Source organism: Fopius arisanus, unplaced genomic scaffold (genome assembly GCF_000806365.1).
Source record: "Fopius arisanus strain USDA-PBARC FA_bdor unplaced genomic scaffold, ASM80636v1 scaffold00055, whole genome shotgun sequence".
In the NCBI taxonomy this organism is placed as follows: domain Eukaryota; kingdom Metazoa; phylum Arthropoda; class Insecta; order Hymenoptera; family Braconidae; genus Fopius; species Fopius arisanus.
Window position 1 is genome coordinate 517,662 of NW_011887794.1, and position 24,411 is coordinate 542,072.

Genomic DNA, 24,411 nt, shown 5'->3' on the forward strand with positions numbered 1-24,411 from the left:
CCACCCAAATCCAATCTCAATTATTTATTAATCTTCAAAAAAATACATTCAAAGGCACGATATAAAAATACAGCGATTGAGATCCACTCAAGAAATCCCATCGGAAAATTGTAAACCTAAAAAAAAATGGCAATTCTCTAGTTACCTCCCTAATCAATATCGATGTTCCGGGTGACTTGTCTCGCCCTGAAGGCATTCCTGGGACTCTGCCTTTTGGGAGTGCCAGCAAGGGGAACGGCCTTGAGAGGTGTTCTCTTCATATCGATCGGTGCCCTCCTGACCAAAGACCTAGTGCTCTTCGGAGTCTTGACAGCCAGAGGTTTCTTGATATGCGGAGTCTTGTAAGTCGGCGCTTCACTCGAAATTCCACTGCCATTAAAATTAATCGAATTCTCCTGATCAGACTTCAGCCTGCCCTCGTGGGTTTTAGGACTTCGACACTTCTTCTTCCTCTCATTTTTATTCGGGGGAGTAATTTTTCCCCCACTACCCCCCGACGAGGTGCGTTGCTGGGCAATCACCTGACTCTTGCACTCATCATCGAATAATTTCGCCTTCGCCAGTACCATTCCAGCATTCTGGGTCCGAAGTTTAGCGACAGAGTCCCTTCCCGTCTGCGTGAGCCCCGGGGATCCATTTCTCCGGAGTAGAATGGATTTTGCCGTGTGTTTCTCAGACTCCAAATAAATACTCGCATTCTTCCACGTGAAGATATCACTCTGACTAGTCGGTATAACTTTCTGCATCTGTCTCTGAGAGTTACTCTTCTTCAAATTACTCATTCTAAGATTGTAATACACTTTTTTCTGCTCGACTTCAGAGATCGAGCTCCCATGGAAGGAGGAGGCCCTCCTGACCTGCTTCAGCCCTGCGACCTTAGGTGACGCCAATCCAGTAATTTGTTGGGACTCGTAATTAATTCCTAGCCCTGATGACCTGGTGTGCTCTGCAGTGTGACTCATCAAAGTGCACAACTGCTGATGGAGAAAATCCAACCTGGCATTGGTCTCCTCACTGCACACCTCCCCGAGCTCCTCTCCCATCTCCTCCTTCGCCTGAACGTATTGGGACGAAGCAAGGGGTCTTGGTTGCTCCGATATATGCCAGGAGGCTGAACGAGAGACTCTACGTTTGCTCACAGGCTTCTCCTGAGACCTCCTCCTGATGTTCCCTATCTTCCTGGCACTCGGGGATCTGATGACTTTCCCATCGGATCCTTTTCTAATCTTCAGCTCTTTTCCCAGGCGTCTCGCCAGTTGATCTGCTGGCGTGATACTTCCAATACTCGCCTCCCCCAGGGTCCTTTCATACTTACTCTGGACCTCGCTAGCTGAGTCCAAGCAGAAGGTGTCGATCGTGTCGATTGTATGGAGTTCCTGGTCAATACGTGATTCTATCGCTGAGACTCGATTCTTTATCTCCTCGTACTCTTTCTTGGGAATTTTAACGTACTCCTCGGGGACTTTCGATGGATTCGGAGGGAACGTCAGGCACCTGGGGAGATCAGGATTCTCGTCGGAGAGATTCACGTCTGCTTCCATGAATATCCTGTCGTATTCCTCTGTCAGGGTGGATTTTGTCCGTTTGTCCAGGAGAGAAGAGACACTGGATTTTTTGGAGTTCCTCTTCTTCGGATTTCTGGAGACACCACTGGCCATGCTCCAGCGTCTCTCGATCACTGGGGAGCGTTCGGGCTCGAGCTCGATGGGCAGCTTGTGACGACTCCTAGAGACGAATCTATCGAGGTTCAGAAGTTTTCTGGATTTGTCCAGCTTCTGGGGTTTCTCTTCTGTTGGATTTGGATCCTCTGATACTGGAGATGGAAAGAGAGCCCTGGGATTTGATTCTCGCTTCTTTTTCGATGTTGTTGAGGGGTTTACTTCTGCAATCTTTCGCTTTTTCGTGGATTTAGAGGGAGACGAGGGCTGCGGTGGCATCAGGGAACGACGGGAGATGGTCTCCTCGGGGGAATTTTTGCCGACGATTTTCTTCAGGCCGTTAAACATTCGTGTTAAACTCCCCGATCTATGCTTCTTCCTCTTGCTCTTGAAGGAGGAGCCTGAGTGGTCCAGATCTGTTCCTGGACTTGCAATACTATCTGACATCGCTGTTTCCATTATCTCTTTTGGTAGAACACCGATTTTACGTGCGTTCTCAATTAATATCTAAAAAATCAAGGAATTGGGGCATTAAATCAACAGATGCATCTCCTCAATAGTAATTAATTAATTACCTTAATAATAGAGAGATGGGCATTGAGCCTATTCTGCACAGCAGCCATGGTGGTCTCCCTGACGGGCATGATATTGGGCCCAACGACTTTAGCCAAATTATCAACACCCATTTTGTTCATGTTCTCGTACATGGCCACCCTCTGGAAGAAATCCATCAAGAAAGCCAGAGTCGTAAGGTACTTGATAGGCAGGAGAAGACAGGCCTGAAGAATAGCATCGACTTTGCAGAACTTGAGCATTCCACATCTGACGAAGAGGTCATGAAATTCATTGGGGATCAGAGGCTCTGGCAAATCCCTCAGGTATTTCTTCAGACAATTGGCAACGTCAATCGCATTGTACTTGTCACCTAGCTCATTCCCATTGTCAAAACGTGCGACAAGTTCCCTCTGTCTTGTCTGAGAACCAGCTTTCCTGAAGAGGCCCTCTTGATTCAGGTGGAGGTCCAGGTAATTCACTGCTTGTTTCACAAAAACTGGTACACTTATCACGGCACCGGTCGATAGCTTTATAGAATCGAATTTCTGCTGAGTCAGAGATACACCGAACACTTTTTTCACACGATTTTCCTTGTCAGTCTTCAGGTGAGTCCTTTTTACCCTCGACTTAACCCCCAATGTTCGAAGATTGTTTGTCACTGCTTGGTGAACTTTACTAGTGTTTGGAATACTGTAGATTAACATCTTCGGAGAGGATTATCTCACTGGGTATGACGAGGGTTTATTAAACTTCATGTAATGATTCAAGGGGAATTTGGAGTTGTCAACAACGGGTGTAAACAATTCTGGGGGGAATTCAGTGCATTTCAAATGAAACAATACCAGCGTAACTGCCATCGCAGGGCTGCCAACGTCAAACAAAGTTCATTGAGAATTTGGCTTTTCTTCGATTTTACGCTGTTGATTGTTGAATGAAAATTATTTTACTCGAAAATAATTTCTTTTTCGAATTCGCCCCATAAATGACAATAATCGCGTCAAGCCAAAAGAAAATGTCAAAATGGAATTCCCAAAAAAATTTGCCGTCCTCAAAATACGTCAAAAAAATCTCCAAACACTCCAATAATTTCTGTATTCATATTTTATTAGCAAATCATCAGAAAAAAAATATATCTTCAATAATACAAATCAGCTAGTAATGTGAAAAACTCCCAAGCCTTTCCTCGAATATGACACATGGCAAAATATTGAACTGAATTCCTTGACATGAAAAAAAAAAATCGCAAAATCTCACAGCCTAGCTGCGGTTGTGCCTGTTCCCCCATCCTCTCTTGTGTGTGTCCTTGTATTCATCCATGGCCCTCTGCTGCTGGAGGAATTCCTCGTCATCCCTCTCCACCTTGGCCTCTTTCTCCAGATCCTCAGGTGTGTCCTGACTGGAATTCTGATTGTTGGCCATGTCCTGAAGACTCTTGGCACTGGCTCCAGCTCCAGCAGCTGACCACTCACCATCAGCAATTTTTTTCTCATAAAATTCCTCGACAGTCATGACAGGAAGACTGGGATAACCAGCCCCAAACACCTTCTTCTGGACGTCATTCTTCGTTATGATGATGGGCCGGAGCTTCGGGGGATGATAATCCTTCTTTCTCGGCTCCTCTCCCTCGTCCTTCCTCTTTTCCATGAACGCCAGGATCTCCTTCTCCTGGGACAGAGAATTGATCTCGTCGATGGCTTTCATGACATACGACTTGATGAGAGTAACGAAATATTTTCTAATGGTTTCGTCGTCGAGATTGGGATTGTCCATCGACTTCTTGAGGATCTCCAGCTGCTCCTGGAGCTCCTTCTGATCTCGGAATCGCTTCAGTTTACCCCCACGAGTGTTCACCATATCCTCGATCATTTTTGTGTTGGAGGGTGGAGGACCTGAGGATGTCTCTCCAGCAGCAGCTGTTTCCTCTGGATTTTTTCTCTTGGGTATTTCCACGTCGGTGATGCCATAGGCCTTGACTCTCTCCAGGAAGTCGTAGAAATAGACCTCTGAGACATTTACGTAGTGCAGGCGATGTGCCCTGTCACAGAGTTTTGTGGATAATGACCCCAGGAGTGCTGGCAAGAGAAAATACTTGACGTTTTCTGTTGGAATCTCATCGAAGTCCTCGTTTGCACTGAACATGTCAGCCATCGACACCAAATTTGTCGCGTCCTCCAGCATCTTCATGCACCTCTTCACCTGGACCTGTACTTCAGGTGTATTCGTTGCCTCGTCGGTTTTCTCCAAGGAATTGAAGAGCTCCAGGGCAGTATCAAATAATGAGGACAGATTTGTATCATTTTCTGACGATTTATTCTCACTTGTTTCCATTTTCGATAATTTTTTGCACTTCACGAAATTTGATTATTGGTTTATTTTTCCTCCCAGAGGAGTTTAGGCCCGACTAGTGGCGACCTCGCAGACTCGGTGGAAATAAAATTAATAAAAAATTCGGAATATCGAAAATTATATCTTTTAACAGCTTTGTGCTCTCAATTTTAATGAAATTAATTCAACAAATTTCGATTTACAAGGAATTATTCCAGTTTTGAGAAAATGAAGGCCATCCGGCCAAATAACTTTCGAAAGATGGCGCCTGTTTTCGGTCCTCTGATTGGCCGGCGTTCCCCTCCCCCTGAATATCGCGGTGGTTTGTTAATTTCGTCGTTTGACGCTGTTTTACGCGGGACAAAGGTAAATAGAAGCATATGCTCGGATAATTTGCCAAAATAATTACTTGAAGCCTCCGAGTGACTCAAATCTTCAACGCAATCGTCACTAGGACATCCCTGATCATCAAGCTGGTGAGTTAATTCCCCATTGTCCCACAGACTCCTTTCAAAAACCCTTCACAACACTTTGAGGTTGTGTTCACCGACTTTCCCCTCCAAAAATAACATCGCAGTTTAATATTTGTCAGAATAATCAACGATCATCAGGATGTCTCGGTCAACGAGACTGCGGAAACCCCCAGCGAGATCCGTTGCTGAGGATCCACCACCAATTGTCGAAAAAATGACATCTCAATCACGAAAAGGTAAAGCTATTGTCCAAAAAGACGTGTTAGTGGAATTACGATCGCCAGTTTTGCGGGACAGAACGAATTTAACGGTTGAGTCACCAAAGCCTGTTATTTCAAAAAAAGGTATTGGCGAGGTGAGAATTGAGTCGAAGATAATCACCAGGACGAAATCAAGAACAAATTCATCAGCCCCGGATGACGAGAAAATCAAGAGGACAATTTCCAGGGCAAAATCGTCGACAAAAATGAAGACGAATAAAACTCCTGTAGTTCAGGTCAAACAGAAAGAGCCTGAAGTCCCTGAAGAAGTCGAGAAGGCGTCGAAAATCCCCAGGATCTCGAGGATAACACGAAAGACATCACAAAGTGAGGCCCGGAAGAGAGTAAATTCTCCCGTAAAATCCGATAACCTCAGAACGACGAAATCACCCCCGAAGACTCGATCTCAGGGTCGGGAGGAAGTCCCGAGGACTAGATCCAAAACATCATCAGGAACGAAACCGAAATCTCCCAGAAAAACGGAAAAAATCGAGAGGAAATCCAAACGTCTCCTCTTGAAACCCGTGGAGAAGTCCCCACAGGAGTCAGAAAAAAAATTCTTCAAGAATAAAAGGAACCTGATAGGGGCTCACTCTAAGGTTTCCCCTATGAAACGAGGGCTGAGGGTACCCCGAAGACCACTGAAAAAGAAAACGTTCTCCTCAGGTTATCAGCCCACTCTGGCTGAGTCCTTTGCAAAAGCAAAAAAGAACCTGCGGCCCAGGAGAACAGGAAAAAATTACAACGAGGAGACGATAATTGAGAAGAAGACATCAAAACCCGGTGACGATCCGCCAAAGGCGCCAGTTTACAAAACCCTCAACACTGAAGAGGAAAAAGCAAAAGACAACGAGGAAGTATACGAGTTCAGTTTTGACTCCAATGACTCCTGCGAACGCATTCCCAAGAAGAGAAAGAAAAAAACGGTGCGGAAGGCGCCAGCCAAAAGGGCTAAGAAGACGACCGAGGCCGTCGGGTCCTCCAAAGCTGTGAAAAAAGTTCCTGAAATTTCTCAGGAACCACCGAGACCTCAAAATCGAGAACAAATTTCCAAGAAAATTAGTGAAAAAATTCCTGAGGATAAACCTGCCCCGAAAACTCATGGTAAAAATTTATTAAATCTTCCTGGACCCTCAGGAGCTTCTTCTCAGCCTGTAAAACCCGGAGGAAATAATCAAAATGTTTTTAAAACCATCGAGAGACCGCAGGAGGACCCAATTCCGTCGCCATTATCCTCTCGAGGAAATTCCCCAGTGGGAGAAATTCCAGAGCCCTTCGAGGTTACTGCGGACATCCACAACCCCTCGGACATTCCTCCCTTCTCGACATCGACCCCGGGACCCTCAGGAATTCCCATATCAACCCCAGGAACTCCTCCCAATATACCTAAAATCCTGTCCGACGTGAATCTCAATGGCGAGAGACGAATCAGTCTGACATCAACTCCTCTCCACGTGCCCTCACCCTCCACAACGAGCACCTTCACCAATCGTCCCTCAACTCAGTACAAAACAATGTTAAATCACTCATTGATCAGGAGATCTTTCTCGCCGATCGTCAAAAATGCAGCAGAGAAAATGGACTCTAATTTTGATCCCAGCAGCCCTTGGAGACCTCTCTCCATGAACACCTTCTCCAGGGTGAAAAATGTATTCCAGAGCACTCCTCAGGGTAAGAGAGTCCTCACGCCTCATGGAATTCACTCATTGGCGACGGAGAACAGGAGAGTGATGGGGAGAATCAACAGAATCGTCGAACACGACGAGAATTTGGTTGAGGGGTCACCGAAGAAGTCCCCGAGAAAATTCGGAACTGTTCTGGGGAATGTAGAGAGCGCCGGGGCTTCATCCAGGGTCTCTGGGGGGTCTGAGGGGAAGGAGAATGAGTTGAGCCCTAGGAAGAGCCCCCCGAAAAGGGTGAGAACGCCCTTGGGAAGTCCCAGGATTATCCAGAAGGAGCAGACGCTCAATCAGACTGGAGAGGACAAACTTCTCAAGCAGTCAAATCTTCATGGTTTCCTGGGAATCCCAGAGATGCCTGTCAGCACGAGTATCACCACTGCTCATGGGATTTTCAATGATGGAGAAGGAACCGTCCGTGGAAAAGAGGTCAGACCTGGGGATTTCAGTTTGGGAAATGCCTTTGGGTTTGAGGATACCTGTGCGGGAGAGGATGTGTCTTCTGGAATGGATGATTCACGAGAAAATGCTCCTGGAGTGGTGCAGGTGGAGGAGAAAATTCAGGAAAAAAATATTCCTGAGAAAGTTGGAAAAATCGAAAACAATCGAGAGAAGAAGAAAAATGTCGAGGAGGTGCAAAAAATTCAGAAAAAAATTGTGGAGAAAGAGAGGACCGACAGGATGCCAACGAGGGCCGTACCCAAGGTCGTGGAGGATTTCGATAAAATTGAGAGGCAGAAAGGAGAGAGCAGCAGCGGAGATGTCAGTGAAGAGGATGAGAGGGTGCCTGGAAAATTGGAGACCCATGAAGCCACAAAACAAAACGTCGTGGAGGCTGTGAGCTTCCTGGACACATTCGATGCTGAGGAGAAAGAGATTGACCCTGTGGATGTGCCATTATTCGTCGATCCTGAGCCTGTACATTTCAAACAGCCCCCAAGATTTTCCTATGGTAAACGTAAAAGAGGTGTTCACTTCAATACCTCAGACGAAACTGACGACAGTTTTCACTCTGATGAGGAAGAGAATCAGCCCATACGTAAAAATAAAAAACGCAAGATGACAAAGGCTGAGAAGGAGCAGCAGAAGAAACTCGACGAGTGGGCAAAAAATTTAAATCAAACATTCGACGAAATTGATCACTTCGATCTCGTTGTGGAGTAAAAAAAAATGAGAGAACGAGATAATGAACTTGAGGGTGAACATGAGTGAGTGATTTTGTCGGAGTTTTAAGGTCAGAATATTTTTTTTTTTCGAGTGACAGATACCACTTCCAGGCTGTTGTGGTGCTCGTCACAACTACTTGTACAAATTCCTCGACTTTTTGCTGACATATTCTAATTTTTTTTTGTTATGGGAGAGATAGATCAGATTAGGTTAAAAAAGCTTTATCTAGCCTCGAACTTATTTTTATAATGGCAATATTCTTTAGTGTTCTAAGCATAAGTTTTTGCTGTCAGATTATAGTATTTTTCTTGTATTATTGTGCCCTATATAACTCCGGTGATGTTCTTATTGTATAAAAATTTAATTATAAAAATCAGTTTCTGAAGACAATCATTGTTTCAATTTTTCATGTGACCGCTATACAAAGACGCGTTATCTCCTCGAATTACTCATGTTTAATTTTATTTCGCTTTCTCTACTGATAAGGCTTTACATCCGCAGGGGGAAAATTAATACAATACTCAATAAAGCGTTGAGAGGACTCTATTAAAATTCGTGGAGCATTTCGAAATGTCCATCGGCTTCAGAAATGAAGTGCATTGTTGTGGTCACGTATTTAGCATACAATGGGGATGAAAATAACCAGAATTTTAATAACTCCCCACCAAATACGGCATGTCGCAAAGGAAAATCGTAATTTAAAAAATTTACCATTTCTTTTACGAGTCAACTGGAAAAACCGAAAATTTTGTCTAGTCGCTGGGGGTGTTATTGGTGGTTTTTATATATTATTGTGCAGTTCTCCAAAAGGAGATATCGATATGACCCAATGGAGAATGCGGTAACAGGCTTTAATCCGTGGAAAGAATAAATAATAGTCGTCACAATGGATTTCAATAAAATAGAACCGGATTGTGGATATTTTCCCCTTTGTCTCGAATCGTGTGTGGTCAGCCGTGTCGCACGTGCGTGTTATAAGTTAATTCTCTCTCTCTTTATTTCAACTAAAAGGGTTGACTCATAACTCGAGTTGAATATAACGAGTGAGTTCAGCTGTTCAGAGTCCGATTTTGAAATCTAATTCGTGATTTTCTTTCTCTTTACCCACTTTGCGGAAAACTGCGCAATGGAAATTTGAAACCAGTTGTACATGTTATCATTTCATTGTTCACAAGTTTTGCCGAGTCACTCCAGGATTTGACGCAGCGCGAAATTATTTCCCGTTTTTTATGGAGTAAAAATGAAAATTCACGCTCACGAAATTATCGGAGATATATCTCGAGAGAGGATGGATTTAGGAAAATTCGTGATCAGTAACTTTTTGCTGGAAATTTTCTCGGCAGTAAAAAAGGTTCAATAAGTTTTTTGATTAAATGAGTCGTTACGGAGATACTCTAGGATATGTGGAAAATAAAAACTAGAGCGAGGGGAAATCGTTTTTTTTTTAATTGCTCGTTAACTCGGAAACGAGCGATTTAGCGGGGAGAGGTCATAAAAAATTTTTTGTAGATAATTGAATTTGCGAGAAAAAAAATCTTATGAGATTTTTCTTTAGACACACGAGTTCCTGAGATAAATCGATATTTCTGTAGGCATGTGGAGAATCGATGATTTAACGAAAGTGGTTTGAGTTGCAGGAAGCAGTGAGGGCTCTGGACAAAAAAAAAAATTATCCTCAATTTATGGAAGGCCTCTTTGGACAAAGTAAAGAAGCCAGTGTGTTTTCTCAGGCCTTGGTAGGATTTCTCAAGGCTCCCCTGATTTTCCGCGGAGAGGCAATGAGATTCCTATCCATCTTGACGTTGTTTCGCCTTTTTTTTTCTCAAACCGTTTATTTTTCCACCTTCTGCGATCTCCAGCATGCGGCTTTATCCCTCGGCCTTCACTTCACACGGAGGAACTAGCTCAAGGCCACGTTGTCTATTGGCTAAGCGAGAGTTTCGATTTTCGAATGGAGAATCAACGGGTTGATACCATCTATTTGCCTTTATTTGACACAAACAAGGGCTTCGAGAAATTTTTGAAGACTTGTCGACAGGCTACAGTAATTTTAATTAAATAAATTCCTCTTATCCAATTATTCCCATGGAAAATCCATTTCCAATGCAATCAGTTATCGGGAAAGTATCGATTGCAATCGGAGATTAACCGCAAAATATTTTGCATATTAATGTGATGAGTCACTCATCTTGTTCGATATTATATTCGCGAGTCCTCCCCACCTTTAACTTCACCGAGAGACACCCACATCAGTGCATGACTCATCGTTCCCAATTCTTGGAAAGCCGAGTTTTTTTAATCCGAAAATCCTCCGCTTAATCGAATTACGTCACATCTTAATTTTCTCCGTGCGAAGGTGACGAGAAAAAAAATAAAGTTTTTTTTTACTTGAAAAAATCAATTTTTCTCGTCAATATTTTTCCATTTTCTTCATTTTTCATATTTTTCATGTCATCATTTTTTCATTCACGACAAATTAACAAAACGCTCTAAATCAATAATCCAATGAATATCAAATTCACATTGCTCTAGCAATTATTATCATCAATTTATTCTGATGATTATTATACTATATAATTATTTTATCGTGCAACAATGAAAATAGAAATAATGAAAAAGAGAAAAAACGTAATATTTTGTATATAATTGATGAAAAAAAATCTAATCTCGAAATGACAAAATCAATCAGCATAACAACCTCCCCCTGCCACCCCCCGTTGCATCGACCGTTCGATATCGACCCTCCCCCACCCAAGAATGGAAACCGACGATGCGATTGGTGGATTCGATTGAAAACGTAAACGAGTCCACGCGGATGATATCATTCACGCGTTAACATCGGAAATACTCGTGTTAAAACCGAAGTTTGCCGAGGTCTTGGTATTCCCCCACAACATGAGTCATCGTGCGGTCATTCAGTGGGGGACAGTACAACTGAGTTTTCACAAAGATCCAAACCGACAGGAGAGCCATTTACCACCTCTAACTATTAAACAATATTCAACTTGATAAACAGTTTAAAATATTAAGTGATAATAATCAACGGTAAGATGAAGCTCGAAGTGTCTGACGTGTTGTACGACAGCTCGAGTATTTCGAGTGATAGTGGTACGTCCCAGAGCTCTCGTGTTAGTCACGATTTTCTATCCAGCATCGCCAATTCCTCGATAACCAGCAATGTAAGTTTATCAATAACATATTGAATCATGGGATGAGAAGAAAAAAATTATGTTGGTACGCAATTGGACCAATGATAAGGGCAATCAGACACCCCTTCCCCCCCCTTTTGGCTCGATCGTATGACGTGCGGTAGTGACGCACTCTGGTGTCATGAACGTGTCTCCAACGTGAATTGACTTTTTTTTTTGTTTTTTTTTTTTCGTTGATATATTGATTTTCCCGTCAAACTATGAAATCTAACGATTATTTTGATATCCCATTTTTTTTTTTAATTTTTAGAAACATTTGGGAGAAGATAATCGAAATAATCGGGGAATTATCAATTTATATAACTTTCGATAATTTTTTATATTCGGGGATTGAATTTTTATTGTAGAGAATTTCTGGTAATTAATCGCGGGGAATTGTGATTGATTTGTGAGAGATTACGGATTCCACTCAATGATTTTTTGGAGTGAATGGATTTTTTATTTTTTATAATTTTATGATGCTCTTCAGGGCAAGGTAATAACAATATATTTAAAAAAATATATGATGAATAGCGCCTGTGGGTTATTTCTGAACTACTCGCTAACAACCACGCATTTTACCACGAGTTAAAAATAATATGAAAATCCGGGGAAAATTGAACTAAAATACCGCAGAACACCGAGATCATCGACAAAAGTGCAATTTTTATTTATTTACGATTCGTCGAAAATAAATGATTATATTGCATGCACAATAATTTCGTGATTGTCGTCAGTCCGCGATATCTTATCACCGGAGAAATAATTTTTCGGTGAGAGTCACGGGTAAAAATAGATGGCAATCAACCAGGCGATACCGATTGTTCGTTGATTACACAATTGCATAGATAAACGGAATGAAATTAATGTGAAAAAATTAATTTTAAAAATATTTATGACCCCATGTATTTATGTTATGGTAGAAAAGGGTTGAAACAGCTGTTCCCATTCGCCCACAATCGCCGCTTATCCATAAAACGCGTCCGGTTTTATTTAATTCTCTCATTTTTTTTTTCTTATCCACACGTGCCGTACACTCTTTTACGGTATCAGCCCCTGGTTGTTACACCAGTGTAAACATCAATCTACGCAGTATTAATTCATATTAATACTTATCAGCTGCTGAGAACTCCGGGAACGACGCGTTATCTTTGAGAATGCAATTTTCTTTCTCTAGGAGAACAAAAGGGAATTCTCAAGGTCTCGTAATAATCCTCCTAACTTTCAAATATTATTTCCGATCGAAGGATGAAAGAACAAAAAAACTTCATTCTCTCGGGGTTATAAATAATTTTTTCAATCAATCCACCCCTCAATACCTGACACAAAAATGTCCATTGTCCCAAGTCCCTCATTAAAATTCACTATATCCGGATTCTGGGAGTAATTACCGTACGGTAATTACTTCCAAATCAGTCGATGAATGGTCGAATTAGCTTCCTGACTGGTTGGGCAATTTTTCCTCTAATGAGTCTCGTTAAATCCATTTTTCCTAATTGCTCTGGAGTTTTCTGCGCTCGTCAAAATGTAATTACTCGAGGGCTTTCCCCTTTAAAATATTTTTTAACCCATAGACCGGGTGAATTTTGCGTACGCATTGTCAAACACCGGATTAAATATTTGTTTAATGGAAAATTGACTGAACAAAGTTTTCTCTGATGATAAATCAGCCACCAGGCACGAGGGAAAGCCAAAATATTGTGAGAAACAACGGAAAATATTATTCCACTGGTGTTGACTCTCTGGCGAGGGTTAAAGACCCTTTGGCGAATCCGAAGCCCCAAATTCGCATGATCATCTATTTCCAGAGCTCAGGGAAATCCCTAAGTCATACACCACGTGTGTCTGATCTTCTTTGTCTCATCCGACGGTTCAGATTTCTTTTTTTCCTCAGGAACGTATCGCAGATGTCGGGTCATTGCCACCTGTCGCTTTTTTTTTTTCAATCAATTGAACTACAGTCTGTCTTTCTCGACGTATCAATGCTGAGTTTAATTAGCCGGAGGACCTCGGGAAAAAAATATTGCGACAACTTTTGAGTCATTTTATTTTGAAGGCAGCCAGATTTATTGTCTTGTTTTTCACCCGGGAATGGGATTAGGCCGCTATTGTCCAGGCCCTTTTCTGGGACTGAGTCATACGGCTCGAGGGGCCCATCCGCACCTAGGCCTTAGGTTATTAACTCAATTTCTTTTGTTGTCAAATGGGAACATGAGACGAGTCGGTTGCAAGTGTCGACTTGTTCTCTGGGGATTTTCCTAATTTTATCTAGTTAATAACAAGAACTGATTATTTAAATCAGACATTAGGAAATAAAAAATTTTATGTCATTAACACGATAAAAATTCTGGAGTTCATCAAATAAAAAAATAGATTAATGTAATTCATGAGCCATTCTCATGAATTCTGCGATTGCAGAAAAAAAAATTTTAATTGTTATGGAATTAATTAATAAAGTGTTTTATACGGAAAAACAAATTCGTTATAATTTCATCTAGTGATTAACAAGAACTGACACTGAATTCAGGAGAACTCGTTGCGTTATTCGAATCAAGACGATCTGATGACGTCATTGGTGCACGTTTCAACGTGAATAATAGTCCGTGTACCTGAAAATGTGAGAGAAGCGCGCGCCAGTCGTACACTATTGGCCCAATGTCGGCGAAGGAGTGGGGGACCAACGACTCTTTCAAGTCTATATAGTAACCAAGAGTTACGGTAGGACTTCAGTCAACACCAGATCTTTAACTTGACTTGCGATTCTCGAAGTAATTTCACCGTTAAATTTCTCAGTGAAAAATCATCAATTTTTTTTTTTCAATTTTCCATAAAAAAAAAGGAGAAGAGAAATTTTTCATCAGCGGATTTTTTGGTGAAGTGAATTATTTATTTGTGGGTTTCATTGATTATTGGGTATTTTTTTTAATGGAGTGCTCGCACATGGAGAATTACTCTGATAATTCTGAATTACGTGGATCTTACAATGGATTTTATGACGTTATGGTTGATGATCATGGGTATTACACACTTTATCCGAATTCTGGAGCCAATGATCCCTGGCAATTGACTAAAGATGACAATCCCATGGTGAGATTTTTGTTTATTAAATTTTTATTCGGTTTATTTGATTTTTTTTTGGGAGGAGAAAATTTTGGACGAGTCGTGTTTATTTATTCGGGGCTTGAATTGAAGTTGTGAATGGGCGCAGTCGTGGGATCGTGTCAAGGTCAACAATGTTTTGGTGATCGATTGCCCCAGATATGGAATTAGAGTTCAGCGATTTACGGCACTCGAGAAATTCTCAGAAAAATGTCTTTGTTTATTTATTTTCCTTCATCTGTCAATCGTTTCTTCCGAGCGCAAGTGTTTGTATACTTTCTGATCTCCATATCTCACAAACCGATGTAAATAGCGTAATTAGTATAATCACCTTTTTTGCAGCTGATTTCTCGATCAGCAAAAACGGTTCTTATAAAAAAATCGTTATCTCGCTTGGTTTCCGAGAGACGGAGAAAAAATCTCGGGAAATCACTTATTCTCTTCTGAAGATTCAAAAGGATGAAAAAAAACAATTAAATAGCTTCTATTCTGGGTTTTTTTTTCTTCAGATATGATGATTGGGTTCTCCGAAATGATTCCTCCCCCATTACATAATCCCGAGATAAATAATTCAGCGTGAAGGCACGTCTCGTTCCGAGATATGATAATTAGTTCAATTGACAGAATTTCTATCGGTCTTTAGAATTTCAGAAATAATCGCATAAAATTATTCACAAGTGAAATAATCATTGGGGCGAGGAAATGAATATTTTCAAGACGTTGGATGGCGCCAGTACGGTGTAGAAACTTATGAAAAACGTTGAAATCTGACAGGAAACGAGGAGTTAATGCTCGTTAACCCGTTCAATTAGTGGGTTTAGTTGGATGAGATGGGGTTAAGTTTTGTCGGGAGATGAAATACAACGGGTCATGAGGCAAAAGGTGCTATTACATCCGCAAGTAACTCCTCCAGTACTTTAACTATTATATTCTCCCTCGAGAAAACAAAAGTACAAGATGAAGTCACACGAATTAACCTGTTATTTCGGAAATACACGGATTTAACACAAAAATGCATAGAACGTTTTTTGCAGGTCCCGAAATTCTCCATTTATAATTTTTCATCACATTTTGTGCTGAATCTACCCATTCACGGTTTAATTCAACTAATATAAACACGAAAAAAATCGTTTTTCAAATTTTGCAATTCTACCAATTTTAATTGATGCGCGACTACCTCGGAATGGGTTGATTTTTGAAAAAAATGTATTCGACCTTTTTTGTTGCTGAGGGATTTTTATGGAGGAAGTCTCTCTGTGGTTTTGCTGTGAAATGGCTGGGTAACGAGTTATGGCGAGGTTTACACGGAAATCGGAATTTTCATTGCGCGGAATTCCAGAGGCAACAGACAATTCCCTCAAGGCAATAATTTCCACAACTTCCGCGATTCTCCACCCATCCTGATGACACACTTGTCTCGCGTGCTTTCGCCACGTCATATCACCAACAAAATAAAAAAATATGAATATAAAAAACCGTCTGCCGGTATTAACGCGGTGCAGAATCCCAGGTGCCGGTTTTATTTTCGATTCTACTTCAGTTTTGCGTGGAATGAGTCACTCCTAGACTCATGAATGAAATCTACGCAATCATATACTACATCCACAATTTTTCATTACCCTCCACGATTCAGGGACTGGGAAGTCGCGAGTGCATATGAATCATCGGTTTCTCTGAATCCATTTGATTTTCACATTTTTTCTCATCGATCGATTGAATTAATTGATCATTTTACCGACGGGAGTTCTATTTTTTCAAAATCATGATCATTGCTATTTTTTCTTCCGAGAACAATATCTTTTTACTTCGATATGACGTGAGTACTCCGACCTTGAAACGTCGGATGTAACTTCCGGTTCTATCGCGATTAAAATCGATTAAACTTTTTCGGAGAAGTTTCCGCTTTTTTCGAGGGAATTATGACGACAGGTACTTTCCCCGGATTTACATTCAACTCGTGACGTTCATCAATTCCCAGAATCATTTTTTTTTTAAATTCATTCTTTTTTGGACACTTCTCCAACCGATTATTTAATGACATTTGGATTCTCCGGTTTATCTCGCATGATGGATGACTGGAGCCAGAAAAAATTACGCGTCAAAATTGAATTGAATTTTTCCATCAGGATTTCAGGAATAGAATCTTAATAAATTCTTGAATGAAATATTATCCTTTCCCCTCTCTCCGGTGCACAAAAGACCGTGACGATCCTCTATTGAATAGAATAAAATAGAGAAAAAATACCTGACGTGAAAAAAAAGTTGAGGCTTTATGTCTGGGATTCTCATATGTAGGTGAAATTTTTATATGCGCATTCCTGAGGGCTCCAGAGTGCAGCCACACTCATCGGAAATGCCTTCGGGATTGCGTCAGTCCCCAGGAATTCACGGGTAGTTTTAGTTCAAGTTGATGTGAAAAAAAAAATTAAAAGTGTCCCATCACCTCGGAATTTCGCCGCTCTGGGCCTCTAGATTTTTTTCAGAATTAAAAACTAATTGTCCAGGGTTGACCCTTCGAAGGTGTCACTCAGGAGTTGATCCATTTTTGCCTGGGATAACGAGCGCAAAAATCTTGGATTGGAAAAAAAAAGAGCGAGAAGGCCGAGTGATGATGAAAAATGAAAGGCTAGAGTGCGGAATACTAGGAATCATTTATGTCGTTGTGTGACAACTGAATAAACAGATTTCTCAGTAATTGTTGATGATTTCGTGATCCGGAGAGAGAGCAGAGAATTATCCCGTGATATTCGTAACATAAAAAATAAAATTCATAAAAAAAAATTTTTTCGTATAAAAAAAATCGGACAGCTCAGATGAGTGTGTGGACTCGGGTTTTTCCGACTGCCGAACATCCACGATTTTCATCACTTGAAGAAAAAATATTTTTTGATAACAGAAATGAATCGATAAAAAATTTTTTCTCCGTATGAAAAATAAAAAAAAATAATAACAATGAAAATTAACACCTGTGGGGACCGGGGAGTTCAGGGATTTTCATGAGTTAAAAAATGATAGAAAAAAAAATTCAATACTGCTGAAAGACTTGGGACTTCCCGACTGTCGACCGGCAGCCGATCTTCCACGACTCCACCCGAATCGTCGACTCGGGCCATGTGGTGATAGCATGATGACAGAAACTCAAGCCTTCGCACTGTCAGTGTCACTCTAGACTCCGGACCGTAAACTTCCACTCCAACGTCCATCCGACTTTATCCTTGCAGTCTTTTTTCCTCGCGTATATATATTTTTTTTTTTACCTCGAAGACGTCATCGATTCTACGATTAAGGTCGCGGCTCATTGAATCTCCATCCTCAGTTCCAAGTTGGTTTTATTCCGTTGAAAAACAACGTCGATCGTTATTAAAAGAAGAGTTGACAGATCTGTTGGATTTTTCGTAACTGGTAAGTTCGTTTTTATTGGAAATAAAAAAAGTCTTCCTTTTATGACTGAAAAATTGTAACGTCATTCGCTCAGCGAAAATGGCCTCGTTGTAAATCCGTAAATTACCACCATTCGCTGCTGATTTATTGTTAGTCCTTTGTCTCTCGCCTTTTTTCCTCGCACGTACATTTTTTTTTTTTCCTCTCATCTGAATTCTTTATCGCGTCTCCTTCCACAACAGCTACTGCGTCGCATTATGAGGAACTTATTCATATTTATGCGAGGGAAAACCGAAAAAATTAAAAATCCATGATTTTCGGAAAATTTCAGATGTTTATCGACTTGAAAAAATTTTATGGAAAAATCAGCGGTTGTTTTTCCTGGAATTTCCCAGGGATTGCCTCATTATTTCTCCGCTGAGTGAGAGGGAAATTTTAAGGCATGCACCGCATTTTTCGTAATTTTTATTGATATTTTTTTTATCGTCCTTGATTCCTGGAACTCGGCAGGTTAATCGACCTCTTGATCTTGGCCTGACATTTTCATGAAATCCTCCCACTCCCTCCCACTCCACAATTATTTTTTTCTCTCAATCCGATTCCCAGAATTCATTCAGCATTTCATGTTCAGTTGAGCATCTTTATTTTTTATCCACAACTGACGTTTTATTATATTTTTAGAGATGGAGAATTGACCAGAATCACGGGTTATTTCCCCGAAATCCGGGAAAAATCGTCAATGCGGTCTTCAATCTCCCCAGTACTGATAACAAAGGAAAAAAACCAGACCATCCGCTCGATTCTTTTTTTTTTTCTCAAAACCATAATTTTTATTTACCATCACCGGGTGTTTAAAGACATTCCTTTGTTTGCAGACGACTATTTCGAAAGAGTGGAGAATTTTCAGGCCTCGGGGTCGATGGACGAATTATATTTAAGGAACGATAGCGTTTTCTTTGTTCCCGCACTTGCCCGTTGGTTTTGTTCTAATAGTTGAAAATAATGGATGATTGTTAACGCGAGTGGATGATGAGAATAGAATGGAATACATTGAGTTAATCCTCTTTGGTGGATAATGCGGGCTCATCTCAATGGATTCTTTCTTTTCCATTTTTCAATTGATTCAATCAATTCCTTTGGAATTATCCCAGGTTTTTCCTCTTGGAGTGTTTTTTTTTTTCACTCGAATTGTCTTGGATCGATAGGTGATTTTAACTTGTCATGTTGAGTTGTAATTGAGGCCGAGGGTTTTACCAACTGAGATAAGAGGCTTTTCATCGTTTCGTATCGTATTTCATGGAGTGTTTATTGAGTATTTGATACGTGTTGATGTACTTACGTGTCCATTTCACATGCTAAATTTAGAGGGAGAGGTTGGACTCGTGGAGTCTAGGAAATTTAATATTTTAGGGGTTGCCTAAGGGGATGTGGTCAAGGCTGAGGGCCTGTTAGATAATATTTGTTTCGTCAATATTTCGGGGTACCGTCAATACCTAAAAATAGGAATTAATCAATTGTTTCCACTGAGAGAATTTTTTTTTCTGGTATAATTGACGTTAATTACCACTAAACAGGGTAATTTACAGTGGAAGAGAGAAAATTGGTAGGAAATTGGTAGGCGGGTGTTGACAGGCTCGCGAGTGAATCGGAATATATTTTTTTTTCGTTATTGAACTACAGGAATTTGAAATTGAGGGCTTCAGGTATTCGCAATTTCCGGTTGGGCATTCCGGGAATATTTCGCGCATTCCGCAGATATTTGAATTATAAATGGGAATTATTTGGGGATTGTTTTTAATTTTTTGAGTGAATTCACAATTATCAGAAACTAGAAATCTGTCAGGTGAGTTCATCAGCGATAAATCAGTCGACTTCCGCTGAGAAAATTTCGGCGCTAATAATAAAAATCTTGGAACGTCGGAAGTTCCTCAAGAGTTCGTGGTATACCGGCACCTTCCGGTTCTCTTTGCTTATCAGATCCGTCTGTTTTTCATTATCTATCAGATCCGTTATTGAGGCATTTGTAAATTCCACATCCGGAGACGGTTGTAGCCATGAATTATGATAATCAAATAAATTACTGCAAATAATTTTTAACTGCGGCTTGTGCCAATCGTTCAGGAATTCATACTGAATATTCATTTGTAAATCACCGACTGCCAAATTCCCCAAATGATATTTCGCTGATGGTTTTACGATGCCCAATCGTTTATCCGTCTTAATATTTCTGTGAGTACGAGTACTTCTGGCGTTTTGCCATTTTCTCTGATCATTTTCTGTGCCCTAAACATAGAACTCTAATTAAGACTTCTATTTTGGAATTAATCCTGAAGAAGTACCGAGTGACGAATAAAATATTCAGATTTCCATATCCGTGAGGATAATTGGTCGTGTATATTTTGAAAATCAAGCGTGGAAATGACGCTTAAATCTTGGATGTGCGGCACGTGTTCGAAAATTTCGCGATATCTATTTTTGCCACATGCGTTGGAGGTGGGAGAAAATTTTAAATGGCATTTCAGTGTTAGATAGGCGTCGGTCGACGACGCATCCGAGAAGGACGCGGGTTTTCGGACTTTGCCGACTTGCTCGTGCAATTTTATCAATTTTATTAAATCGACGCCCATAAAACTCATCACGAACGAACGATACGATTTTCTCGGTTTTTGTGCGAATCGTGGATCAATAATCGCGAACGAATTTCAAAAATTTATTTTCATCACTTGAAGTATAAACGATAAGCAACGGTTTACGTTAAATCGGTGCAATCGTGTTGGTTTAGCTGAATAATTTATTGTTGACGGAGACGACATGACGACTGCCATCGATCCAGTTGATATTGCCAATATTCTTGCTCAGGAGCTGCTGTACCAGCAGGTAATGATCATCGGAGTCATTTTGGAGTCATTCAGAGTGATTGATCTCGATTTTCAATGGACTAGATCATTTCGATGGTGCAATCTGCAGTCTCTTAGCGATTATTTATAGAGATCGTCTTGGGAGACGATTCTCAAGCACCGGGTGCTCAGGGTATTGTGTCGACTATTCTTTTTTTTTCAATCGAATGTGGGATGAAAAATAAATCCCCGGGAACCTCCTGGGGTTCAACTGAACCGATTTCAATTAACTGGTTGCCTCGATGCCGGTTTTTGGTGGTTATCTCCGGACCCGGGGGAGATAGTGCAATTTTTGTTGGAGCTTTTTTTGCAGCGGAAGGAAAGCTCTTGAAAACGAAACCAGGAAGAATGTGCTGTCTCCATTAGATCCGGAGATACAGCTCGAAGAGTGAAGCTAGCTTTTTATAGGGTTTTATATTTTTTTCTAATCGACGGGAGTTGCTTAGAAATTCTTTCTGTATCTTTCGAGCACTTTGTGGTGTCCTTGGAATTATCATTAATGTCTTTTCTGAATTATGATGGGGAAATTTGAGGGGACGTGAGAGAAATCACGTGCTCATCGGCAAGTCTCAGCTTGTCGACACCGGATTTCGATGACTCGACTCACCAATCCCCAGGTTTTTTGAACCTACGGAGGTGAACGTACGCGGAAAAAAATATGATAATATCGCTAATGAGGAAGAATAGGCGCTCTATTATCTCAAAATAAGTGGATATTTTTTTTTTTTTATACTTTTCATATGGTACTGTCGGTTTTTCGCGAATGTGTCGTGTGGGTGGTGGCCAATTAAATTCACTTTTTCGGTGTATGTAATTTTAGCGATGAGTCCACTCGAGTTGAAAATATTTCATCACTCGAATCGGAGAATTGAACGGGAATTCAACGCGTGTAATCCAACAATTTTCGTTGTACTTCACTGAAAAATGGATTTTCCCGGTAATCGCGGGGTGATATCATATCTCTCGGATCACCGATATTTTTATCTCCTCCCGCGATACCGAGTCGATAAAATGGAGGAATTATAGTTCGCGGAGTTGACTTTTCAGCTTTAACGGTACCCCTTCCACTGTCAAAATAGCGGACACGTGGTTCGAATTAACGAGTTTGTGCTTTTTGGATTTTCACGTTTGTATTTAATTATTTTTTTTTGCGGTTGCAGCTGGCGTCTTTGGATGGTCTGCACAGTGGGGTACCAACTCGAACAACTCCAACACTGACTCCAACAACTCTCCGGAGTATTGAGCAGACATTTTTGGAATTGACGAGTGAATCGGGACAGCACAGTCGTGAGGCGGGTTTTGTGCCACCCCTGGTGGAGCCATCACAGCCAACACCAGCTCAGACCCAGAACACGTGCTCACAGCAGCACCATAACACTGTTCTACTGGAGAATCAGCAGTCGAGACCGATTCAACAGGCCAGGAGGAACATGGGAGGTAGAAGACCCACCAGGACAATTGGTATGTCACCAGAGGAGGAAGAGAGACGACAAGTCAGGAGGGAGAGAAATAAAATGGCTGCTGCTAGATGCCGCAAGCGAAGAATGGATCACACCAATGCTCTACTTGAAGTAAGTCCCTGGGGGACTTTTTTTTTTTTGAAGAAAAAATAAATTATCAATCTCACTAATCTGTATATTATTTTCACCAGGAAACTGAGGGCTTGGAGCACAAGAAGCAGAGCTTGCAGGACGAGATTCACCAGCTCCAGCAAGCGAAAGACGAATTGGAATTTATTCTGGAGGCACATCGCGCTGTGTGCAGACTCCGTTCATCATCACCACCGGATATTAAACCCGTGATAAAAGCCAACATCCCTGGGTACATGGCGTCACCAGATCGTGACACGTCAACACCAAATCTACGACCAAATCGACCTAACTCTCTGCCTGTTGGTTTTGACAATAATAATCGACCTACTACCCTCAATTTTGTGGAGCCAAAGCAGAGACCGGATTCACTGCACTACAAAACAGTTGAGACACCTGCATTCATGAAGGCAGCTAATGAAGTTGCTGGAGTACCAATTACCACACCATCCAGTGGAATTCCATTTAATTTTGATTCACTCATGGAGGGTGGCACTGGATTGACTCCTGTGTCAACTCCACTAGTACCATCTTGCTCCAGTCAACAGAGAAATAATATTTCAGCTGTTGATCTCAGCTCACCAGATGCTAATCCACCAAAACTCGTCAGCTTGTGACGCCAGGAGGATATCGAGGGGACATCCAATGATGACGAAATTGATTAGAATTGTCGTATGATTTTTGGAGGCGTGTGGAGAATATTTCATGTGAATTATTATGAAATTGCACGGGAATTTTTGTCCTGAGGTGTCAGGTGCAATAAGCCTTTAGGGAATTTATTTTCACACGCGAATTCTCGGAGGAATTTCAGTGATTCTCGTTGGCGTTTCGCCCCTCGTGAGGGAGGACAATTATTTTTTACGGTGGATACATCACACGAAGATTTGAGGAACAGTTGCCATAAATGTATTTTTTTGAAATAAGATTTCTCTCTTTAGAGTAATTCTCATTTTCTATTGATCACTTTTTTTTTTTGAGATGATGATGATGTGGAGATGTTTGCAATAAAGATTGGAGATTAACTCATGGGGTGTTTGATTTTGAGATAATTGGGGGGAGTTTTTGAGGATAATTACACGAGGATTCTCAGTATTGAGTCAATTGTCCATGTTTGAAATCGAAAAATTTTTAAGTCTGAATTTGAGATGTAGGGGAGAGCTTTATATTCTGAATTTTTACGATTTTATACGATTTATCGAGGGATTGCTGTAGAAAGAATAAATAATTGGTGTGTGAGAAATATTATGATGAATTTATTCGTCTTGCCCTCGGGATGCAAGGAATTTTGTGCTCAATCGTGAGATCATTGATTGGTTGAGGCATAATATTGAAAATGTTTTTGTAGCTCAAACCCTCAATTAATGTAAGAATTACGATATCTATGAAGATGAAGAAAATGAATTCTTCAATTGACAATATCTCGGGATCACTAGAGTGAAATTTCATGTACTTTATTCCATTTTGACGATAATTTTGTCGTCTTGAAATGACATTCGTCTGAATTGCATCGTTCGATCCAGAGATATTGCAGATTAAGTGGATCTCGTTCTACCTTTTATTCGCCTCGGCTTTAATTCATTCCTGAGTATTTATTCTGCTCAAATTCAATCCTGGATTAACGAACACTCACTGCATGATTGAAACTTATTCAGGCATTGCGAGCCTCGATTTCTCAAGTAATATAAAAGAGAAAATTTTTCTATTACACTTTTTTGGAGGGATTCACGGGAGACACAGCGAGTTCTCAATCCCTCGGCGTAATACGATATGACGATATGAATTTGATAGTCTACGGAGATTTTACATGACTTTAAGCAATTAATATATTCAGATGTGTGTGGTAATTGTTGTCAACTTTGCAATCCACATTTGTACGAATGTACTCGAAGATAGGGTAACATTGTAATACACCGATATATTTTTGAGATATGAGAATAAAGAGTAATCGATTTAAAACAAAACCCGAATTCTTCTTTTATTTATCCGAGAACCTCATTAATTCCCGTTTAGTCTCACTTTTCCACTGTTTAACCACTTAACAACACCATAAACAAACCATTAACAACTAACAATTTTACACCTTCACTACAAGAAAATATTGTAACGGTCACTAATGTGCGCATGCGTGGAGTCAAATTTT

At 40.7% G+C, this 24,411-nt stretch overlaps 4 protein-coding genes across 7 annotated transcripts; 2 read left to right on the forward strand and 2 right to left on the reverse strand.

Moving 5' to 3' along the window:
- Positions 1 to 9: 9 nt before the first annotated feature.
- Positions 10 to 3,217, reverse strand: LOC105268221 (uncharacterized). Its single transcript, XM_011307581.1, has 2 exons — positions 2,234 to 3,217; positions 10 to 2,165 (listed from the first exon to the last, which is right to left on the reverse strand). The coding sequence occupies exons 1-2, from the start codon at positions 2,915 to 2,917 to the stop codon at positions 150 to 152; spliced, it is 2,700 nt and encodes an 899-aa protein (XP_011305883.1). The 5' UTR covers positions 2,918 to 3,217; the 3' UTR covers positions 10 to 149.
- A 79-nt stretch (positions 3,218 to 3,296) lies between these two features.
- Tap42 (immunoglobulin binding protein Tap42) lies at positions 3,297 to 4,711 on the reverse strand. Its single transcript, XM_011307582.1, has one exon. It carries the CDS (start codon positions 4,539 to 4,541, stop codon positions 3,471 to 3,473), a length of 1,071 nt encoding a protein of 356 aa, XP_011305884.1. The 5' UTR covers positions 4,542 to 4,711; the 3' UTR covers positions 3,297 to 3,470.
- A 144-nt stretch (positions 4,712 to 4,855) lies between these two features.
- LOC105268223 (serine/arginine repetitive matrix protein 1) lies at positions 4,856 to 8,465 on the forward strand. 2 transcript variants are annotated; one of them, XM_011307584.1, is made up of 3 exons: positions 4,856 to 5,014; positions 5,131 to 5,247; positions 5,356 to 8,465. In XM_011307584.1, exons 2-3 carry the CDS (start codon positions 5,151 to 5,153, stop codon positions 8,112 to 8,114), a joined length of 2,856 nt encoding a protein of 951 aa, XP_011305886.1. In that variant the 5' UTR covers positions 4,856 to 5,014; positions 5,131 to 5,150; the 3' UTR covers positions 8,115 to 8,465. The 2 variants fall into 2 exon arrangements, with proteins under 2 accessions (XP_011305886.1, XP_011305885.1); XM_011307583.1 differs by having other exon boundaries at positions 5,131 to 8,465.
- Positions 8,466 to 11,033: 2,568 nt separating this feature from the next.
- On the forward strand, positions 11,034 to 24,232 carry kay (transcription factor kayak). 3 transcript variants are annotated; one of them, XM_011307586.1, is made up of 3 exons: positions 11,034 to 11,296; positions 21,843 to 22,253; positions 22,334 to 24,232. In XM_011307586.1, the coding sequence occupies exons 1-3, from the start codon at positions 11,168 to 11,170 to the stop codon at positions 22,886 to 22,888; spliced, it is 1,095 nt and encodes a 364-aa protein (XP_011305888.1). In that variant the 5' UTR covers positions 11,034 to 11,167; the 3' UTR covers positions 22,889 to 24,232. The 3 variants fall into 3 exon arrangements, with proteins under 3 accessions (XP_011305888.1, XP_011305887.1, XP_011305889.1); XM_011307585.1 differs by lacking the exon at positions 11,034 to 11,296 and adding an exon at positions 14,041 to 14,392; XM_011307587.1 differs by lacking the exon at positions 11,034 to 11,296 and adding an exon at positions 20,286 to 20,662.
- The last annotated feature ends 179 nt before the right edge of the window (positions 24,233 to 24,411 follow it).